Here is a 21,644-nt window from a genome sequence, read left to right on the forward strand (position 1 = left end):
TAGTTACATCAGTGCTCACATATGGAGCACCGACCACAGTGGAGAGCTTACAGTTTTGGCTGATACGCTAAAAGATCAGGAAGAAAAAAGTCCCACCAGTATATCAGATGAGTGCCATAAGAATCACAAGTGCTTTACGCACAGTGTCTGAGGACATAATCTGCGTCATCGCCGGAACGCTGCCAATCAAGTAATAGCAGAAGAACGAAAAGCCATATTCCGACGAAAATGAACAACTTCACTAAGCTAGATAAGCTCAAGACCGAAGAGCAACAAAAACATGCAGCGTTGACAAAGAATGTGGGACAACAGTGCGAACGGAAGATAGACATACAGTCTTATCCCACACCTGAGTATCTAGTTCAACCACGGTAAAGGTGAAATAAACTACTCGACGCAAATAATCTCAGAACACTGATGCTTTCGGACGTATTTGTCCATCCTCCCTAGGAGTCAATGAAGACACGGAGCACGTATTTCTGATACGTACCCTCGCTTCGACCAATCACATAATGGTTGAAACCTGCCGTCCTTCAGCGAATCAGGCCTGACTCACTAGTGAAAGCTATGCTCTCATCGAAGTCAATATAGGAGGCAACAAGCGCATTTACAATGGAGTCGATCTAGCAAACGTTATGAGCAAATAATCTTTTACATCGTAATACAATTTGTAATACATTGTGTAATGGTAGCACATTCACCCGGCAAGTGAGAGGTCCGTTTTCGAGTTCCGGCGGAGCAAGTACTTTTTGTGACTCAATGTTTATTGAAATTAAATTCGGCTATTGACATTTATACAAATTTAATTAATGTAATATATATATATATATATATATATATATATATATATATATATATATATATATATATTATATATATATATATATAAAACTGAAGAGAAGAAACGGTTACTTCAATTACACGATGGAAAAGCAATAGCTATATTGCTATTGTGAAGTAATGCCTAGCTGCGGTTTTGCAGAGGAATTAGAAGTCTTAGCCAGAGGAGGTTTTTAGTCGGCAATAACCAGGAGGCAAGGCTGTACAACAAGTCCTAGAAGCCGTAATTGGGATTTTCTACGCCTCTGAAAAACACACATACACATGACCATCAGTAACTACAACTATATCCTGCTAACTATAGCAATCTAGTAATTATTACGTATCAATGGCTATCCTTTGTGTTTAGATCACAGTTTTCTAGAAATAACTATGCAATTATGTATTTTTATTTCGGTTACGACTCAGTGTTGTATGCGAGTGAAATAATGCTGTTGATATTGAGTTAAAAATAAAGATAATCAGTGGATACATACAGGGCCAGCGTTAACATACTATATTCTTCATAAAATTAACTTTTATGCCTGTCTCTAGACGATTAAGTGCTTCAACTAAAATCACATGATTATCTCAGTCAGCTGACTCAACCTTCTTTCTGCTTCGGTATATAGGTGTAGTGTTATAAGGTCCAGTGAATTTAATATGAAATTTTGTTAAATTAACAAATCTGTAATCATAAAGTAAAAATTGAATCGACTATTATCCGCTGAATATGTACACTTTACAGTTATGTTTTTGTTTGTCATTGGCCATTGGAGGTAAGAGATTGTTTTTCGATGTATAGTCTACATAAATTTGTATTGGCAACTTTGCTTTCCTAATAAAATGGATACAATTTTAGCATAATTTTACTAACAATACTGTATTTATCATTAAAATATGAAAACTTGGTATTTATTTACAATACCGTGACCATGAAAAATGGACTTTTTTTCATGGGTTGGGCATTTATAGCCAAGTGTTATTATCACAGGTGCATATAAACTGGGGGGAAAGTATATCATTGTATTATATTGATGCCTTTCGGGCATTATTGCATTAAAGATGGAAAATAACCGACAAAATTTTGTCGAACAACACTTGGAGGGTTAAGGATCAGGGGCATCACATGATCTGGGATTCGACTTTTGCAAGCTCGAGTTAATTTTTTTTCTAAAAGAGCAAGCAGTGCGCAGCGGGCAGGCATCGTTGACAGGATTAACGTCATCATTTCAGTAAAATTGCCAGAGGTACCGTCAAAAACAGAGTTTTCAGAGGATTTCAAAAAATCGTAACTCCTTTGATTTTCGTTGCCGACGAATTTTTTCTTTACTATTGTTTTCAGGAAAAATTGTAGTTTTCAGGAAAAAAAATGAACATACCTTTCCATGGTCACGATTTTGTAAATTGATACCGAAAACTTTTGTTTTTTTTTTAAGTACACCTTTTACTAGAACTAGGTGAATTGTCAGATTCTTCTATTATTGTTAATATAGGCTAAGCATAAGATATGTAAGGCTTGTTTTTTTTTTTTTGTGTATAATAATTTTAAGACCTATTGACCATTACAAAAGATGGGTAGACTTTAATAAGCGGGCCATAATTACATTCGTTATTCGGTTGTATCTATTGAATGTATCAATTGTTTCCATCAAATTAATAATTTGATACTACAATTTTGTTAATGACTTCAATTTATTGATAAATTGTAATAATGTCTAACGTAATCAATTTAAAAACGAGTAATATATGTTTTGGAGATTTTGAAAATGGTGATGAGTATGAGATTGAAAGTTCTTGGCGAGCAGTCATAGAAATTGAGGAGTGGAATACCAGCAGACTGTCTAATAGACTATCTTTTTAATTGTTTGTACCGCAAAGTGTGCCTTTCAGGTAAGAATCCCTTCCTCAGTTTCAAAAAAGCAGTTGCTCACAGCTATCCGGGCAAGCTCTAAGTATTGTAAAGTATCTCTAACATGTGGTTAAGGTTAAAGTTGCTTTTGTTATTTTTAATGCTAATGTTAAGTTATTTTGTTGTTGTAATGTGTAACATTATTATATAATATCGAAATTGGGTAATATCCCGAATCGTTCAATAATGAGGATTGAATAACAAGTGTAGGTTGCTTATTAAAGTCTCGCCGAAAAGATTATTATTTTTGTAAAGTAGTCCATTCATCAGGATATTTAAGGGGTTGATAGACAGTGGGATTTATATAGGTTTGGGACACTCAATTTTTTGCACTATGCAACCTTAAATTATTCAGAACTCCTCTTATAATGTATACTAATGTAGAAGTAGAACATTTAGGGTTAGTAAACACTAAGGAAATTATAGTGGTTAGTTCAAGTTGACAGGTTGGTCCTAAGCAAGGCCAAACTGTCTTTAGGTCCATCTAAAGAATTTGGTTAGGTCTATATGAAATTTGTATTTAATCACTTTTTAATTTTAACTGGAGACAAAGTTATTATACAGTTGGGATTATGTGTCAATAACTCAAATGAGCATTAGCTTATTAACTCTGGAGTTGGCAGTTGTTCATTTATAAACAACACAGACCACCGCTGTAGTGGCAGTTGTTCAAAATTTAACATCATGACGTCAAATGATTCATTATAACATTTAAAACACATTTAGTGACGATATATAGGTACCATTGAAATGATGAAGAGTTGTTTTATCAACACAAAATGTTTTTTATTCTTATTCTTCCTTCTAAACTGCTGATTCATGATCGTTTGTCACTGTTTTTCAAGAGTCGCCATTCTTGTCTGCTAGCTGAGTCTACGCTCACTGTATTGTTATTGTCGTTACGTAAAATATTAATTTCAGTGGTTGAATTTGATATATTTATCACCTGAAGAACAATAAATATTGTTCAGTCTGATTGTATGAGTGACAAAATATAATTATTTAATTGTTTCAACTTTTTGAAAGTCTTGGTGTTTAGCCTGTAAACGTATCAAAGTCTATCGCACTAACTCATGTTTTCAACTATGTTGATGTAAATAGTTTTGTCTTCCAAGTCTGTCATCACTTTTTTGTACTAGTTATTTACTGCATGTTGGAAATTTTTTAGACAAGTGTTGGAAAATTTTTCCAGTAAGCGTGTCACTGACTTGTTTTGAATGTAACCCATATTTGTAAATAGGCCTAGGTTGGTGTAATATTTACCAAATAATGTTTTGTTGTAAAAAAACTATACAACTATATATTTTCTGAAACTAGACATTTTTTCTGTCTTTTAGTTATTTTAGAATTATTAGTTTTCAACTTTATGTTAGTTTCCTATGCATAATCCCTCCCAAAATTAAGTAAATTTAATTTTTTATTTTTAAGTTTCACCCAATGTAGAAATATGTAAATCAATGAGTTATATTTAATAGTAGGCTATGTTATACAGGGCGTTTCAAAAAGGACTTTACAACTTTGAAAATTAATATAAATTTTATTAAACAAGGTACAGAGCTGGTTTTGGTGTTATTATTTTAAAGGAAACAACTTCAAGTTTTTTTACCTTAAACTAAAGATGTTCTTTGTGGCTTCCGTTGGTTATTCTGCAAACATCCCATCGGTAGTCGAGTTCATCCCAGACTCGCACTAGCATTTCAGGTGTAACTTGCTCAGCAGCAGCGTAAATTCTTGCTCTAAGTTCAGGTAAAGTGGCCGACAAAGGAGGTACGTACACCATATCTTTTATGAAACCCCAGAAGAAAAAATCTAGCGGTGTCAGGTCTGGAGAACCATGGGGGGCCATGCAATTGGCGCATCACGGCCAATCCATTGACCTGGGAAGCAGTCATTTAGAAAGTCCCGGACATCAGTCAGATAGTGTGGCGTTCTCGGTCATCCTTGATCGATCTGTGGTATTAAAAATTGTTGCAACATATCAAGGTACACTATCCCATTGATGGTTCTCTCTTGGTAAAAAAAGGGGCCGTACACTTTCCTCTTGCTCAAAACACAAAAAACGTTCACTTTAGGGCTATCACGAACATGTTGTAATATTTCATGTGGATTTTCGCTGCCCCAAATCCTACACGTTATGTGTGTTTACCTTGCCACTTAAGTGAAAAGTGGACTCGTCAGAAAAGATTATGTTATCGAAGAAATGTTCATCATCATCCACTCGATTTAACATATCCATTGCTTGTAAAAGCGAATATCGGTATGGTTTCAAGTGCAAACGATTTCGTAGGGCTGTTTACAAAACATTACCTCACTTGCTCAACGACTTCGTCAGATGTGCTTGGACGACCTGAGGATTTTTTATGTTTCACTGAGTACCCTGTTTCTACAAAACAACTATGCCACTCATAAATTGTAGGCCTACTAGGAGGATCTTTAGCGTACTTGGTACGAAAATTACGCTGAACTGTTGTCGCAGACTTCGACTCTTCAAACCAAAACACACAACTAGCACGCTCTGGTCCAGTGAAGGCAGCCATGTTTAACGTAACTGTCACTAGCGCTAGTGCGGCGCGTTTAGGCACTAGCGGAATATGCGAGTCAAAACTTGAACTGTTTTCCTTTAAAACAACACCAAAACCAGCTCTGTACCTTGTTTAATAAATTTTATATGAATTTTCAAAGCTGTAAAGTCCTTTTTGAAACACCCTGTATTATTCTACAAATATTACTAAACAGAACGACATGTAATATCATTATAAAAACACAGTATTTGTAGTGTAGAAATAATTTAGAAGAAGTGTAGCAAATGTGTAGAAAAGGAGCAAAAATAGCCTGCACTACAGGATTTTAAACTGCCAGCTCCAGGGTTAAATAAGATTTACGAAACATGTGTTTTGCTGTGCAATATCCATTGGATTTTATTTTTATGTGCAGTGTTTGGAGATGGAGAAGTTATTTTCCTGAGCAAACCTCCAAATGTTGAGTTTCGAGGTCATGAACCTTGCGACACTGGCATTGTGAAAGATATCTGTTCTACTTCTCTTGGCTTCACAACATATCAAGTAAGTCAGTTTATTCAATATTACAGTTTGGAATTCTTCCAATGGATAACTAATCTTTGAAATAGTTCTGTAGTGACAGAATGTTTTGTCTTTCTAAGTTTCCATATTAGTATCTATTAAATATAGTCTATGAAAATGTAATACAAAATATTAAACAACATTAACATTGTGATTACATGTGAGCACCAGTAGTGATGCTTCATCTTTTAAATTTGTTTTGCTCTCTATATGGAATAACTAATATTGTTCTACTCTCTGATATTTATTAGGTGTTAGGAAATAAAGTTGACCTGACTGTGTTTTGGCAGACAAGTGAATGGCCAGGACTGTACATCAACAGTCCGTTCAACTTTGCTGAGTCTGTGGTTGTGGTTGCGCTCCACGGTGTGGCTTCTCTCGGCCTCAATGAAGGGCACAAGTTCCCATTCGTTGCAGACTCTCCACTTGACGAGATCTGGACGAGTCTAGAAAGTAAAGTCTTAGAACGCTACCCGTATGGTGAAAATCAATCCTTGGTGGAAATCAATTGTGATGATGACGTAAGAGCTGTAAGTATAGATTACATGTGTATTTTATTTCTTCTGTTTGTAGTTTCACTTAATCAATGAAAACATCCTTATATGTTGTATTAACCCTTTTCTTGAGTGAATGCATTTACTATCAAATAATAATGATGTTCTGGCAGTCATATGTTTAATATGTCTATGAAATTGGTTTTTTATCATTTCTTTATAGTTTAATTTAAATATGATATTACTATAAGAATACATCTTTTGAGTGTAACAACCATTTTCCAGAGGTATATACATAAAGCCATGCTATTGTATAAATTTGCAATCATATGATATGGGAAAAGCTCTTGTGCAACAGCCATCTAACAGATTGTAATAATTCTGTTTTCTTTTTTATTTGGAAGATATTGCAGGCTGTGTCAACAACAAAAGGTAAGAGACCTGTGTAAACCATTGACGTAGAAACATGTCAAATATACTCTCCACATACTTTGTAATAATTGATGAACGAAAAGTCACAATTCTCCAATAATTTTATTTATTATAGTGTATAAAAATAAAATTATTGGAGAATTGTGACTTTTCGTTCATCAATTATTACAAAGCAGTGTATTCCAATAAGAAGAGCTCCTCCTTCAATGAAATACTCTCCACACTTTGCATTCGCACAAGTTTACTGCAGTATTCGGAAGCAGAGTAACTTTTGGTTGTTTCAAATAGTCATTTTAATTTTTTTAATCGATTTAAATTATGTAAATAATTGTTATGCAACATTTTTTTAAATTGTTTGGGTACTATTTTATTTTTATATCCATATTTTTAGGAGGACTTTTAAATTAATGATGTTTTGAACTCTTGTATTTTGTTTATAGGCTGAAATAAACCTGAACAAAGGAAACTTAAAATTGAAGCGACCAAGTGTCAAGTATTTGAAGGAAAGTGAAGACGAAGACAATAGCTTTATCAGCCAAGTTGCGTTACTACAGGCTGTATCAGACAAGGTAGGTGAAAGCAATGTTTTTGTCTGTTACACACAATTCATATACATTTGGCCACTTTTATAACCAAACACAAGAGATGAATAGGTCAAAAATAACATTTTCTGCAGTAAGGCTTTCAAATTACAGGTAAGTTACTTTCAAATTTAATTTTATTTAATCCATTAAAAACAAATTGTAACTTTTACTAATTTTGTGACAGGAACAGTGAGAATTCATTGTTCTGAACTCACTGGGATTTATTTAATTGGCTTAACTTTGGAGCATGTGTCAAAGCAAATCATTCTTCTAAATTCTTTCTGTTCAGGCATGAGACACTTTTGTTCATGTTGAAAATTTCATTAAGAATCTCTAACACTTTTACTTGTCAATTCCTGTTTACTCAGACATTATTATGATAGTTAAATGATGATCTTGTCGAACAACGTTACTGATTTTTTTCAATGTTAGCATCACTTTTTGCAGTTATGGTCTACCAGTACATGTGTCATCACTTCTGTCTTTGTTGCCATCTTTAAATTGTTTATACCATTCAAACACTGTGATCACCGTACTCTTGTAACATTTGAAATGTTTCATTCACAGATTTTCCAAGTTTATAAAGAAATTTGATGTTCATGTGCTGTTCTCTCTGGATAAAATTTTTTCAACGTAGAGACAAAATATTAACTGACGTGACCAGCCATACAATGTTCAGCCTTATGCATTTGATGTGTGGCTACATCAATACTAATCTGTTTCTTTTTAGCCTCACCTCTAAGTTTATACTGGATAAAATTTGATCCTATTTTTCACTTTTCAATCCATGAAAACTGTTGTTTTAATATCTATATAAAATTAAATAAAACTCTGTATTTTAGGTGTGTATTCATAGAACTGATAATTGTTTGCTTTAAATAATAAACTTTAAATCGCCTATTTAAAAAATTTGTTGAAAATCTACTGAAACCGGGGAAAAAATATATCACCAGGGAAATACGCTTCGCACTTCAATAGCACTGGACGCATGTACTAGTGGCAGTTAAAAGGTTAATACAAATCAAACAATATTAAGACATATATTGTGTATATTCGTATTTATCATGTTGTATGTTTTATTTCATTTTAATTACATTTCAAATTGTTTAGTATTTGTTCTGCTAATTAGTAAAACATAAACTTCCCTGTTATTTACAGTTCAACTCAAGATGATTTAACTTTACAATTACCCCAAGTGTCCAGTGTCAGTGTTGAAAGTCAGTCTTTGCTCTCAAATGGGTTAGGGATTAATGGTCCAAGTGTTGTTGAAGCACTAGATCTCTCAACAGCTTACTGTGTAAATGATAGTTATGATGAAGATTGTAACATTTCTGTATTATCTCCTTGTAATAGTAACAATAGTGATAGTGATGGATCAGTATTTCTTGGTTTTTCTACTCCTGTAAATAATTGTCGTAAAATTAATGTTTCAAAAAACTGAATCAATTCCGCAACAACCTTTTTAACTTAGACAAAAATATTCACAAAGTACTAACACAATCAAAGGACGGATTTTTACTGCATTGTAACATTCAAAGTATTAAAAGTAAGTTTGAAATTTTGGAAATAATAATTAAAAGTTTCAATGCAATCAAAATTATTTGCTTGAATGAGCATAATGTTGATGAGGAAAATAAATGTGTTTTAAACAAAATACCCAACTTTAGATTAGCGGATGGTTTTTTTAGAAATGCATCAAGGGGTGGTTCTTGCATTCTCGTCCATGAATCTTTCTCTCTTATAAAAGTAAGGAATGATTTAAATATTTTTAATGAAGAACTATGTTTTGAAGGATCGTTTGTAGAAATAGAATGTTTAAATCTACTAGTAGTTTCTATATATAGAATCCCTGGGAGTTGCGTCACTAAATTGTTTTTAATTAAATTCAGGGCCCTTTTAAATTGTTTACAAAAGGAAACTCTAAAAAAACAAGTAATTATTGCAGCAGATTTCAATATAAATGTGTTGGTGGATGACTCTACCGTCAAGTACTTTGAGAACCTAATCATTAGTTCAGGTTTCTCACTAAATGTAAGGCAACCTACAAGAATTACTAAGACCTCTAAAACATGTATTGACAATATTTTAACAAGTGTTAACTATATACACAACGTCTATATAAATATTGACCTAGGTTTGTCTGATCATAATGCTTTACTTGTTCAGCTGCCTAAAGGCAAAAATACCAAAAATAAAAATAACTCTTACATCTTTAAAAAACGATTATTTCCAATAAAAAAGTTCCCTTATTTGTGGACAGACTATCCTGTTATATAGAATACTTTATTCTTGACAAGTCTGTTGATGAGAGTTATAAAAGATTTTTATCTATAATCAAGCTGTCTCTTGATGAAATTTTTCCTGCCAATGCTATCTCTTCCAAGCAAAGAAGAAAACCAAAGAAATGGATTACTCAGGGAATCATAAAATCCTCTGAACATAAAAGAAGGCTTCATATTCAATCAAAGTACTGTACAGATCCTTTATTTCTAAGTTATGTCAAAAAATATAAAAAAGTGTTCAATAAGGTTGTTGTGGAAGCGAAGAAATCGTGTAATAGTTCTTATATAATAGATTCTAAAAACAAAACTAAGGCAATGTGGAATGTAATTAAAGATGAACTAGGTCTTAATAAAATCAGTAAAAATGACATTAAATTAAAGATTGATGATAAGGAGATAGATGACCCGATATCTGTAGCTAATCTTTTCAACAATCAATATACAAATATAGTAGAGATATTAAAAGTTCCAAAAGTTCTTGTCACATTACCCCCTTCACATTATCTTACATGTGAACAAAATGACATTGAGTTGCAAGTTTTTTCACCCACTAAGAAAACTGAGGTCAAAAATATAATTTTTAATCTGAGCAACAGTAGTTCAAGTGGATGGGATGAGATCCCTAATAAGATACTTAAATGGTCTGTTGATACAATCTCTGATGTAAGTGGACTTATGTGAAGGAATTTTTTCTGAACTATTGAAGTTATCAGAAATTCACCCAATACATAAAAAGGGTTCACGTAGTGAAATAAACAATTATAGACCAATTTCTCTTCTAAGTTCGATTTAAAAAATTTATGAAAAAATTATCCATAGCAGACTTTTTGACTTTTTAGAATCTAATAACAAATTATGTAAAGAGCAGTATGGCTTTAGGAAAAATTCTAGTACACAAGCAGCTCTTTTCTCTTTCGTAAACAGTACCATTGAAGCCTTGGATGAGTCAAGTTACACTGCAGGAGTTTTCTGTGACTTATCTAAGGCTTTTGATTGTGTAAACCACACACTTTTGCTGACAAAGTTAAGAAGAATGGGTGTCAAAGGCACAGCTCTTACACTATTATATTCTTATTTATTTAACCGTAAACAGAGGACAGTTATTACTAATAAATCAGGAAAATATTATTCTAATTGGGCAGATGTAAAACATGGTGTACCCCAAGGGTCAATATTAGGCCCATTGTTATTCATTACCTATGTCAATGATCTGCCAAATTACCTCCCTAAAGAAGTTTGTACCCTCTTTTTATATGCAGATGATACAACTGCTTTAATTAGACGGAAAATGTTAAGTGACTTAGAACTTTACACCAAAGATGTCATTGACAAACTTCACAAAATTTTCCTTACTCACGGTCTGTTGTTAAATCGAGACAAGACTAATACATTACGCTTTAAATTAAGAAATGATAATTTTTGTAAAGGGTTTAGTAATAATACACACGTAGTAAAATTTTTAGGCATACATTTAGATACTAAATTAAATTTTTCCAACCATATCAATATGTTAAATAAGAAAATTAATTCAACCAGATATGCTTTGAGTATACTAGTTCGAATAACATCTTTGGAAGTTGGTTTAGCTGTATATTATGCCCATGTATGCTCGATGTTGAGTTATGGAATTACTTTGTGGGGTAACTGCTCAGATGTGCAAAAACTCTTTAATAGTCAAAAGTCAATTATTAGAACAATAGGTCATTGCAACTCAAGAACAACATGTAAACCGTTATTTAAAAAATTTAACATCCTTACTTTGCCATGTATATACATTTTTGAAATGCTTAAATTAGTACATAAGAATCCTGATCAATTTGAAAAATACAAATTTAATCATAGATACCACACAAGAAATTGTAATTTGTTTCAATATCCGGCACATAAACTAAAAAAATTTGAAACTAGTCCTCTTTATCTAGGTTTGAAATTATATAATAATATTCCACAGGCATATAAAAAACTTCCCTTATCTACATTTACTAAAAAATTAAAAGAAGTACTTTGTCAAAAAACATATTATAGTATAAATGGATTCTTTGAAGATAGTTTATGATGATAACGAATTACTATCATATCGGTAAAAATATATTTTTAGAATATCTACAATAGGTTTAGCCTTAGATTTAATCAATGTTTTTTTTATGTTTTATAGATCAATGTGTCAAAAGTTATTTTTTATAAGTATGAAAGTAATGTTTTAGAATAAGTTTAGTTATGTAGTTTTTAATCATTGACTATGTACCAGGTTTTATTACATTGTGATACCAGAAAACGTATTGTACAATAAATATTTGTCTATTGTCTATTTATCTTGAATTTACATGTTATCATTGTTATCAAAGTGGAAGTAATTTGATAATTTACTTCTGTGAAGATTGAAGAAAAAGGAGTTCCCGCTGATGGTCTACCAGATGTGTTCTTCTTCAATGTCAAAGGTCTTCATCCTGTCATTGATATTTATGGAGAAAACTCAAATACTGTCACAGAAGCTAAGAACTTGGTGATATCAACCGTTCAACAGTTGAAGGAAGTATTTGAACAGGCTTACCAAAACAAGGTATGTAGTATTAATCTACACATGCACAACGTAAAGAGATTATGAAAGAATTGGACTTTTACTTGATTAAAAGTCAACTTTGTTCCAATTTTCCTTAAAACATTATTTCAAAACTGTTGCTGTTTAGAATATGTTTCAATACATCTTGTTATAAGAAGAATTGTCACTATTTGATTTGATCAATTATTACGATTATTGAGTGGAACTAGTGTAGCTCTGTGTTTTATTAACTGGGTTTAACCTACTTTAGCCGCAATCTGAAAACTTAGTTTCACAGTTATAAATCTATTGTATGCAAAAACCATTTGGTGAAAATATCTTTGTTTTAAATGTTCAATCACACCACAAAGATGTATTGAAATTGTAGGCCTACAATACTAAGTATTATTCTTTTAATACTCAATGTATATTTAATTATAAAAATGTGTAGGCATCTTGGTTTTTTTGAGCTGTCAAAACTCATAATTTGTACACAGTATGTAAGCTACTGTTAAAGAATGTTTTAAATCAATAGTTAGAATAATAATTAAAAACTATCTTGTTGCAGACTTTGTTTTTGGTGTTGTCAAGTGACTCTGCCCATACCCGCAGGTTCCGACGTGCCACTACAGAGTTAGCTGTAAGTATTCTTTTAAGTAAAGATGTAATTATCTCAAAATGCTATTCTTTAAACTAGATATTTTGGGGATTCAAAAAGTCAAATCATAAAAACTGAGTTGTGACAATACATACACACTCTATCCAAATTGGAGCCAAAAACCTTCTATAAATTTCTTCTGGAGACCATGGGACTAAAGGTGACTTCCAAATTACTGTAAATGGACTGTCGAACAAGCAAATCATCCATCCAAGAAACAACCAAAACTTTGATGTGATTGTAAGATTTTTAAAAGTGTTCAAATTTTGATACTTTCCTAGAATGAAAAATATAATGTAGTAAAATATTTTTTATGAATCTGAGCAGGATTCAAAATTATTCTCCTACCACGATCAAATTCAAATGGGATGTTGCAAACTTAAAACAAAAAGCTGAATGTTTTGTAAAGCAAGCATGTGTGCCTCAATCAATAAAAATCTTTGAAAAATCCTCAAAACTGTATATACAGGGTGTCAATTAAGTCTGGAACCTCTTTTTTAATTTTTAAACCACAATATAAAAAAATACCAAAGTTCACACGTGCTTACTGGTGATAGTAACGCACATATCTGCCCAATTACCGACCAGATATCCCTTTGGGGGATGGTCCACAAGGAGTCAGACAAAATTCTTAAATAGCAGCATAGGTCAAGTTTGTTATCAAATTAAAGGTCTTACTTAGCAGAGTACAATGCCGCAAACCGGACTTAAAAAGGTGGATTCATTCAATAGTTATAGCTATTTGAATTTTAAAACAATTGAACAATGTAAATTATTAAGTATTACAAGTAAACACCAATTTTTAAGTACCTGTGATCAAAGTAAGTGTTCAAAATGTTCCCCTATCATCGTCTGGCAATGTCCTAGGCGGTTGTAAAAGCCATCCACTGCATTTTGAAGGTAGTCACAGGGAATATCTTGAGCTTCTTGGACTATGAGATTTCTTAGGTGCGCCAAATCTCAAGGCTTAGTATGATAAACTTTATCTTTAAAGTATCCCCAAAGAAATAAATCCAGCGGAGATATATCAGGGGAACAAGCAGGCCACTCTACTGCACCACATCTTCCAATCCATTTGTGAAGGAATATTGTATCCAAGTATTCTCTAACAAGGAGAGCAAAGTGTGGTGGCGCGCCATATTGTTGGAAATAAATTCTTTGAAATTGTCGACCAAGAGCAGCTTGTAGTGCAGGAATTATCTCATTTTGGAGCATTGCTAGATACGAGTCACCATTTAAATTACCATTGATCAATAATGGGCCCATAATTTGATTTCCTATAATACCTGCCCAAACGTTAAGTTTCTGTGGATGCTGTGTATGACTCAATCTGCCACTTTCACATTCTAACAGTAGTTGTGTTATTGGTAATAATTATTGATTCCTGGCTTCGATTACTACATTGTCAGATGATGGGAGGGGAACATTTTGAACACTTACTTTGATCACAGGTACTTAAAAATTGGTGTTTACTTGTAATACTTAATAATTTACATTGTTCAATTGTTTTAAAATTCAAGTAGCTATAACTACTGAATGAATCCACCTTTTGAAGTCCGGTTTGCGGCATTGTACTCTGCTAAGTAAGACCTTTAATTTGATACCAAACTTGACCTATGCTGCTATTTAAGAATTTTGTCTGACTCCTTGTGGACCGTCCCCCAAAGGGATTATCCGGTCGGTAATTGGGCAGATGTGTGCGTTACTATCACCAGTAAGCACGTGTGAACTTTGGTATTTCTTTCTATTATGGTTCAAAAATTAAAAAAGAGGTTCCAGACTTAATTGACACCGTGTATATGATTTGCAGCTGAAATCACTAAATTTGAGATAGCAGATGTCAATGAATAAACTGTTCTTGTCTTTTAAAACATTTGAAAATCAATATTTTGACAATCAAAGAATGAGGTATGAAAAATTCTTTCAAAAATACAATGTTTCTCCTTAGCAATGGCAACATTTCTTGAATGAGGATTGAAATAAGCTCTAAAATGTGCCCCTTTTACCTGCAGCCTTATCATATGTCCATCTCTTTCCAAACCAACAAGGCTCCCGTGACAAGAAGTATGAATAGATTCTGAGTTGAATAAAGTGACAAATACAGATTAAACTATCTGCAGATTTGGAGGGAAGTTTCTAAAATTAAATGATCCCTGTATTAGATTATAATTGAAACAGATGTAAAAGGAGATATTATAAGAAAATCAATTGTGTTTTGATTGAAAATTAATTGTATTGTGTTTGAGACGTGAGAAATCATACATCTCTTATTTCTACAAGAAACAGATTTTATGCAAGTTGTTATAAGCATCTTTATAGTAATAATACAATAAAATTTGGATAGCTCAAAATTGTTGATAATTTGAAATATTCTTCCAGTCCTTTAACATTTGTTTTATGCCTATTGTACATAATTTTTATGGTAAAATTTCTAAGAGTAGACATGATAACATTAAAATGCATAGTCTCATATTGTAGTTGACTCACTATAGCTGTGTACATGGTGGTAACAAATTTGACATATTGACTGAGTAGGGTGTCACATGATATTTACAAGAAAGAGTATCCTTCACGTCATGCCACCTACTAGAACTGTTTCATTTCCAAGAATTTAGCAATGTCAGCTATCCGAATGTTTGGAGCTACAACTTGCCTTGTCGCCGTTTAAGGTCAATGTCTCCTTATCTATCAAACACAACCTCAATAACCCCTCAATGTCTATATGCAGCCGTTACTGTTGTGACATATCTATCAGAGTGAATACGTATGATCTGTTGTGTAATGATTTTCATACATAAGATTTTGGATTTTGATTAATTTTGGTAGACCTACAGTTAGTGTATTAATACAGTGCATAAAATATACATTACTAAAGCAAATAATTGTTTTAAACATTAAAACTTCTGTCATATTACGGAGTTAAAATTATTTTCCCAACCTTTTTACGAATGTAAATCAAATATTTGGATAATTCAAACATTTTACTGGTCTTGCAATGTTTGAATTATTCCAGTTCTACTTTAATATCATCTTCATACGTTCTATCTTTTTATCATAGCATCTTTATTCTATACTCAACAAAGTTGTTCATCTTTAAAGTTACGGACACAAAATATTTATGAAGTAAAGCATTTGCTGTACAAACCTATGATTGTCATTTTTTATAATTCAGATATAACAAACAATAAGTGACCAGTTTCAATTAAAAATTATTGAAAGTGAGTAGTAGCAGTAGTATTGTACAATAAATAATACATTGTGTTATTTACAGACGGATAGAAATTTGGCTCCAGTATACGATGAGAACTACCCAGTATTTTTCAACATCTTCCTCTGGTTTACAATTGCTTTCATCATGACGATCATTGCCACGTCAAGTAAGTATATACACAGTGTGGAGTAAAGTCATTTGGATTTTGGGCAATGTTCTCTATTAAACACAATTATATACACTTTTAAGGGTAGGGTGGATTTGTATTCACATTTTTATTTTGTCCTACTTATTATCATGGGTCAGTGCTCAATTTTGACTTTTATCTTAGTTGACCTAAAGTTTGTGTTAGAATTCCTCCTCTAGTCAATTAAATTTAAAAATATAATACAATAAATTTAACAATATGTAGGTATATGATAAATTGTGTTTTATTAATTAACAGGGCTTATAGTAATAGTTGTAATCTTGTGGGCTATTCTATTTCCAACAACGAATCAGTAGCCACTACTAAAATGCAATTATTAAAATAAATACCTTCAGTGATTTTCTTTCTATTAGGGAACATTCTGTATCTTGCTCAAAAGACCATTTAAATGGTTTTAGAGTAGTCTATGGTGATGGAACTAAATCAGACAATAAACTTGAAAGCATAATAGGAAAAGACAAATATATAGTAACAGACTTTTCATCAAGTTTTCTATCAGAAAGAAAGGAACTTACATTGGAAATTAAACCATTTTGATATTTTAACTAACCAAAAAATTGTGATATTATACTGATAACTGAACATTGGTCAAGTAATAAATTCTTAAATGTATAAAATGTAATAATGCAGTGTACACATTGGTTAATTCTTGTTCTAGAACCTTAAATAAAAGGTGGTGGAGCTGTAATTTTCACAAATAATTATCTATTCTTTTAGAAACTTGACACAATTTTATCATATGAAGAATTACTGGAAGCTACAGGATTCATAACTAAAATAGACAACAAGAAGTACACAATTATTTGTATTTACAGACCACACCACTCTGGTATTGACAGTTTTATAAGTAAACTATCTAGAATAGTTGATTCACTTGATTCTAGTGCTAATTGTATTCTGATGGGATATTTTAATATTGATATTTTAGTGCACTTTTAACAATGAATTTAAACTAACTAATTTAAAATAACTTTAAAAGTTATAATTACAGGATTCTTGTAATTATAACCAAAAGTTTTTGGTATTTTTGATTGTATAGATATAACTCATTGTTCTTTTAGTTTTGGACGAACTGGAAGATTGCATTGTACTTACCAATGAGTTGTACAAATATTTAATATTTACCAGTAATTAACAAATATTATTAAAGTAAAAATACCATTTACATTTTTTAAACAATTTTTACACTATGTAACAGATTTACTTTTTTATGATACACTGATACACTGATAATGAACTGTTAAAACAAAACATCTTTTACAAGGTAAATTGATAAGTAAACACAGATTTACATTGTTAACAAAAACTCTGCAGACAACAACAAAGCCATAACTCACGCCAATTACCGGAAATGCAGAATTTTTAATGCTGCAAGTTAAATAAAGACTTAAATATGTGTACTAGATTCAAGATCTTTATAGGGCATTGAATAATATTTTCAGGTACAGTAGGCTTCGTCATGAAAAAACATTTGACATAAAGACTAATTGATATGCCCAATATATTTTACAACAGTTGTACATTAACCAGATGTATTTTGTAACAGATCAAACATGTTGCACTTCATGTACTCGTCAACAGAATAAAAAGCTTTATCATAAGCCAAAATCCAAGCTGAAATCCATAGTTTAAACTTATTAATTGATATTTCTCTTTTAGCTAATTTTTAGTTTGTTGAACAATCTAGTTTTTTTGGAATTGTAAGGTATTACCTAGTATTATAGGTCCGAGTTAATCTTACTTAAGGTGTTGATATTTTCTCTAACATACATTAATTTCTAATATATGTAAATATAAGCAAGAGTCATTATTTTTAAATTATAAAAAGACTGTCTGCAGGACTCTTTATTAAAAAGATCTGCCATTAACCTGATTGACTTTTTTGTCATACACAAAAACTTTTTTGGAGGCACTAGAGTTGCCCAATAGACAGTTACCATAACAAAGGTGTGTATGGAACAGTCAAAAGTAGGTCGTTAACAATACTTCAAAACTAACACAGTACTTAAGTTTACGTAGGAAAAAGTTTACTCTATAAAGTGTACTCTACAAAGTGTTTTACAGACACATTCCACAAGCTCCTCTAGCTAAGTTTACTGTCAAGTATAATCCCCAAGAGCTTAACAGGTTTAATATAGTTATCATCTAAATTATTACTGTATGTAAAAATTATGTTTTGAGTCTTATTTTCATTTATAATAAGGTTGTTGGCTGAATACCAATCTTTAGCTTGTTGAAGAGCATTAGTTAATTGTACATTAAGTTACCACACATTCACATTAAACAAAGAAGAGTTGTACAAGTATCGTCTGCATAAAGTACAGACATGGATGAAACATTAAGATGAGAATCATTAATAAAGTCTAAAAACAAAAAATAGCCAAGAACCTTGGGAACACCTGCTACCATTGTATGATACTGTGAAGAAACATTGTTTACAGTAATCATTTGCATTCTATTTGTAAGATAACTTTGAATAAACTTTTTTAATTCTTTGTTTCTTACACCACAGAAATTAAGTTTTAAAAAAATAATAGAGTGAATAACAATATCAAAAGCCTTTGTTAGGTCTATACGGGTAGAACCAATTACCTGTTTGTCTTCTAGACCCCTTAGAATTGAACTTATTAAACATTCTTTAGCCTTAGTAGTAGACTGATTTACCTAAACAGCCTAGAGAACATTCTGAAACAAAGCATTTCTGTTCAGTATTTCAAGATGTGGTATAGTGGTGAGCAGAGAAGAGCCAATCCATTCCAGACACATAACTGTTGCAATTAGTTCACAACGGTTCCAGCTAGCAGTTCTGTTGCAACAGTACACCATATTTATTTCGTTAGGTCTCTTAGCCTTGCTTCTTTGTTGCAACCTGGCTAAAAAGGATGTACCAATTATTAATAATCACTTGTCAAAATTCTAACGGTTTTAAAAAACATGTGAAATTTAATTATTTGTATTGCAACACTTATTTAGTCTTGTTTGGTTTCAAAATTACACAATAAATAAAATGTGGTGTATTATATTTGTGTGGTTTGATTGAGATCAATGTTTAATTTTGATATGACATAAAACAAGAAAACAGTAATGTTTTTAAACTAGGGATCAAAATGATCGATAACTATAAAAAAAATTGTAACAAATTAAAGAAGTACTAAATAAAATCTTCAAGGGTAACAAATAGAATTGCAGGGAAAGGAAGATAGGCGAAAATAAAAAAGTCCTATTTGGACTACAATGTATCGTGTTTGCAACAGCTGGTTGATCGCATTGTTGCAACTGTTCCAGTTGCAGACCCACTTCTATGATTGTTATAACAGTTGTGTTGTCACGACAGTTCAATTGGAACTCCACCATTAATATAATATATTTTCCTAATTAAATGCCATGAGAGGGGAACTTTCTTCCACTACCTAATACCTCCTCCTGTACAGCACATTTTCAGTTTCTATTCTCAATTCAGCCAGTACTTAACATATAGATTCGATTTACAAGGATTACAGTCTTTCATCTCCCTTCACCATCAGTTTACCTACAATGTGACATCAGTAAAAATCTTTAAAATATTTGTTAATAGGACTACAAAAATAATTTTTTGAACATGGTGTATAGTAGACATTCATTAAGTAATATACCCAAATATAGCATTTAGGTATCATAATATGACTGTTACATAAACTAGTATTCTTACAGATATAATCATGTTGGGAAACAGTAGTCCAATTTATTCAAAATAAATTTTATAAAAGCCTAAAGAAAGACAGAATGTTGTTTAGCCTCAATGCTGTACATACAACCTCTGAAGACTATTTAAAATAACTCATCCACATTTAAAAGAGTGGAGGCATGTGCTTGACGCAATAAAAGCTAATAAGAATATACAAAGTTATGAACTGTTCCTTATTTTATGCTTCTGTTTCAGCTGTTACTGCTTGTATGGACCCTGGCAGGGATTCAATCATCTACCGTATGACAAGCACCCGAATGAAGAAAGACAACTAAACCCACTTGTGTTGCTACAGACCCAGTTTCTTTACACTTAATATAAGTGTAGACAAATAATTTGTAATTAGAAACAACGTATAAGGCAGTATTTTTTTTCTTTGTAAATATAGTAAATTATTGTCATGTATCATTCCATGTATATTTTAAAATCTGTTGGCAGTTTGGTCCCATTTGTAGTAACAATATACAGTTGTGTAAGGTGTTGGTGTAAATAAATGTTTCATAATTTTAAATTAAGTACTCACAATATTCAAGGATTTGTTTTTACATGTAACAAGTATGTGTACATTTAAAGTTAGGCCAATAGTTTGTTTTAGATGTTTTAAATAATATAAGTTTAAGTAAAACTATTCCAATCTCATTTGTTTTATAACCTGATTTATTTACTCTGTTTCAATGGTACAAACATGGTTAAATCCATCTGGTAAAGGTAAAAGCACACAATGTTTTAATTTTGTTTTATTATATTTTAACTTTGTAAAGTAGATTTTAAAATTATAGTTTGGTTGATTGTTTTTTGAAGTTGAAAATTATATAATGAGTATTCCTAAACGGATATGTTTATACAGGGTGAGTTGTCCTCCCACACTCCCTTTGCTTTATTCTAGAATACTTCAGACATTGACTGCAGAAACTTCTTGGATCAAATTTGACTTTAAAATTAACCTCAATATATTCATTTTATAATATGGTAAGGTTTTTTTGATGTATACTTTGTACTTAACAAAATCTTACAATCTGTTTTTAATGTTTTTATTCAAGATTGAGACATTGGTACTTTTAGGTACAATAATACAGTTTTGGCTAGTATATTTGCGCTAAGTAACTACTACAAAAAAATTATAGCTTATTAACATAACCTTTTGTTAAGGGAGTGCTCCAGCAGTATATCCTGTCCATAAATTACTGCCTTACATCTTGACAGTATTTCAAAGCAACTAAGAATAGAAATATATGTAATAAAATTCGATAATTTTCCTATATGAATAACCTTTCTTTCAAGGCTTTAGTTAATTTTGTTTAGTTAAGCCTTATTTTATCTCTTGTAAACTTAGATATTTTAAACTGTCTTACATTTTGAAATACGTGTATGAGTATGTATTAAAGTCATACATTTTAAAGTAATGTAATGATAAAAGTATCCAATATCTTGAGAACAAATAAAGATATAAAAAACGGATTGTAGCATTGTGTTTAGTGCAAAAATACATTGCAATCATGTATCCACAACCCTTTTTACATTTTACATATAAGATCTAATTCCAATGTTGTGACCAAAAATATGAACTGAATCAAAATTAAGTATTTGCTACTCAACTATGATTTAACGGTTGTCCGGAGTCAATGTCTGAAAAAAGTGGAAAGAAGTAGGGGGAGAGGGGCATATGCAAAACAACTTCATTAAACATGCATTGATCTTAAC

The 21,644-nt window shown here is 31.6% G+C and overlaps 1 protein-coding gene across 1 annotated transcript; it reads left to right on the plus strand.

Annotated features, from left to right (window-relative positions):
* Positions 1-1,422: 1,422 nt before the first annotated feature.
* LOC124362727 (ATPase H(+)-transporting accessory protein 2) lies at positions 1,423-20,571 on the plus strand. Its single transcript, XM_046817460.1, has 8 exons — positions 1,423-1,598; positions 5,666-5,793; positions 6,102-6,341; positions 7,178-7,306; positions 11,981-12,163; positions 12,711-12,782; positions 16,072-16,177; positions 20,139-20,571. Exons 1-8 carry the CDS (start codon positions 1,553-1,555, stop codon positions 20,216-20,218), a joined length of 984 nt encoding a protein of 327 aa, XP_046673416.1. The 5' UTR covers positions 1,423-1,552; the 3' UTR covers positions 20,219-20,571.
* The last annotated feature ends 1,073 nt before the right edge of the window (positions 20,572-21,644 follow it).

The sequence above is a fragment of the Homalodisca vitripennis genome, chromosome 5 (genome assembly GCF_021130785.1).
Source record: "Homalodisca vitripennis isolate AUS2020 chromosome 5, UT_GWSS_2.1, whole genome shotgun sequence".
Lineage (NCBI taxonomy): Eukaryota > Metazoa > Arthropoda > Insecta > Hemiptera > Cicadellidae > Homalodisca > Homalodisca vitripennis.

What these genes read in the sequence shown, in the direction of transcription:
- LOC124362727 (XM_046817460.1), top strand. Translation starts at nt 1,553, where the DNA reads ATGTACACTTTACAGTTATGTTTTTGTTTGTCATTGGCCATTGGAG. An exon ending in GTGATGATGACGTAAGAGCT is followed by an intron (nt 6,342 to 7,177) that starts GTAAGTATAGAT and finishes TTTTGTTTATAG; the next exon opens with GCTGAAATAAACCTGAACAA. An exon ending in TACAGGCTGTATCAGACAAG is followed by an intron (nt 7,307 to 11,980) that starts GTAGGTGAAAGC and finishes ACTTCTGTGAAG; the next exon opens with ATTGAAGAAAAAGGAGTTCC.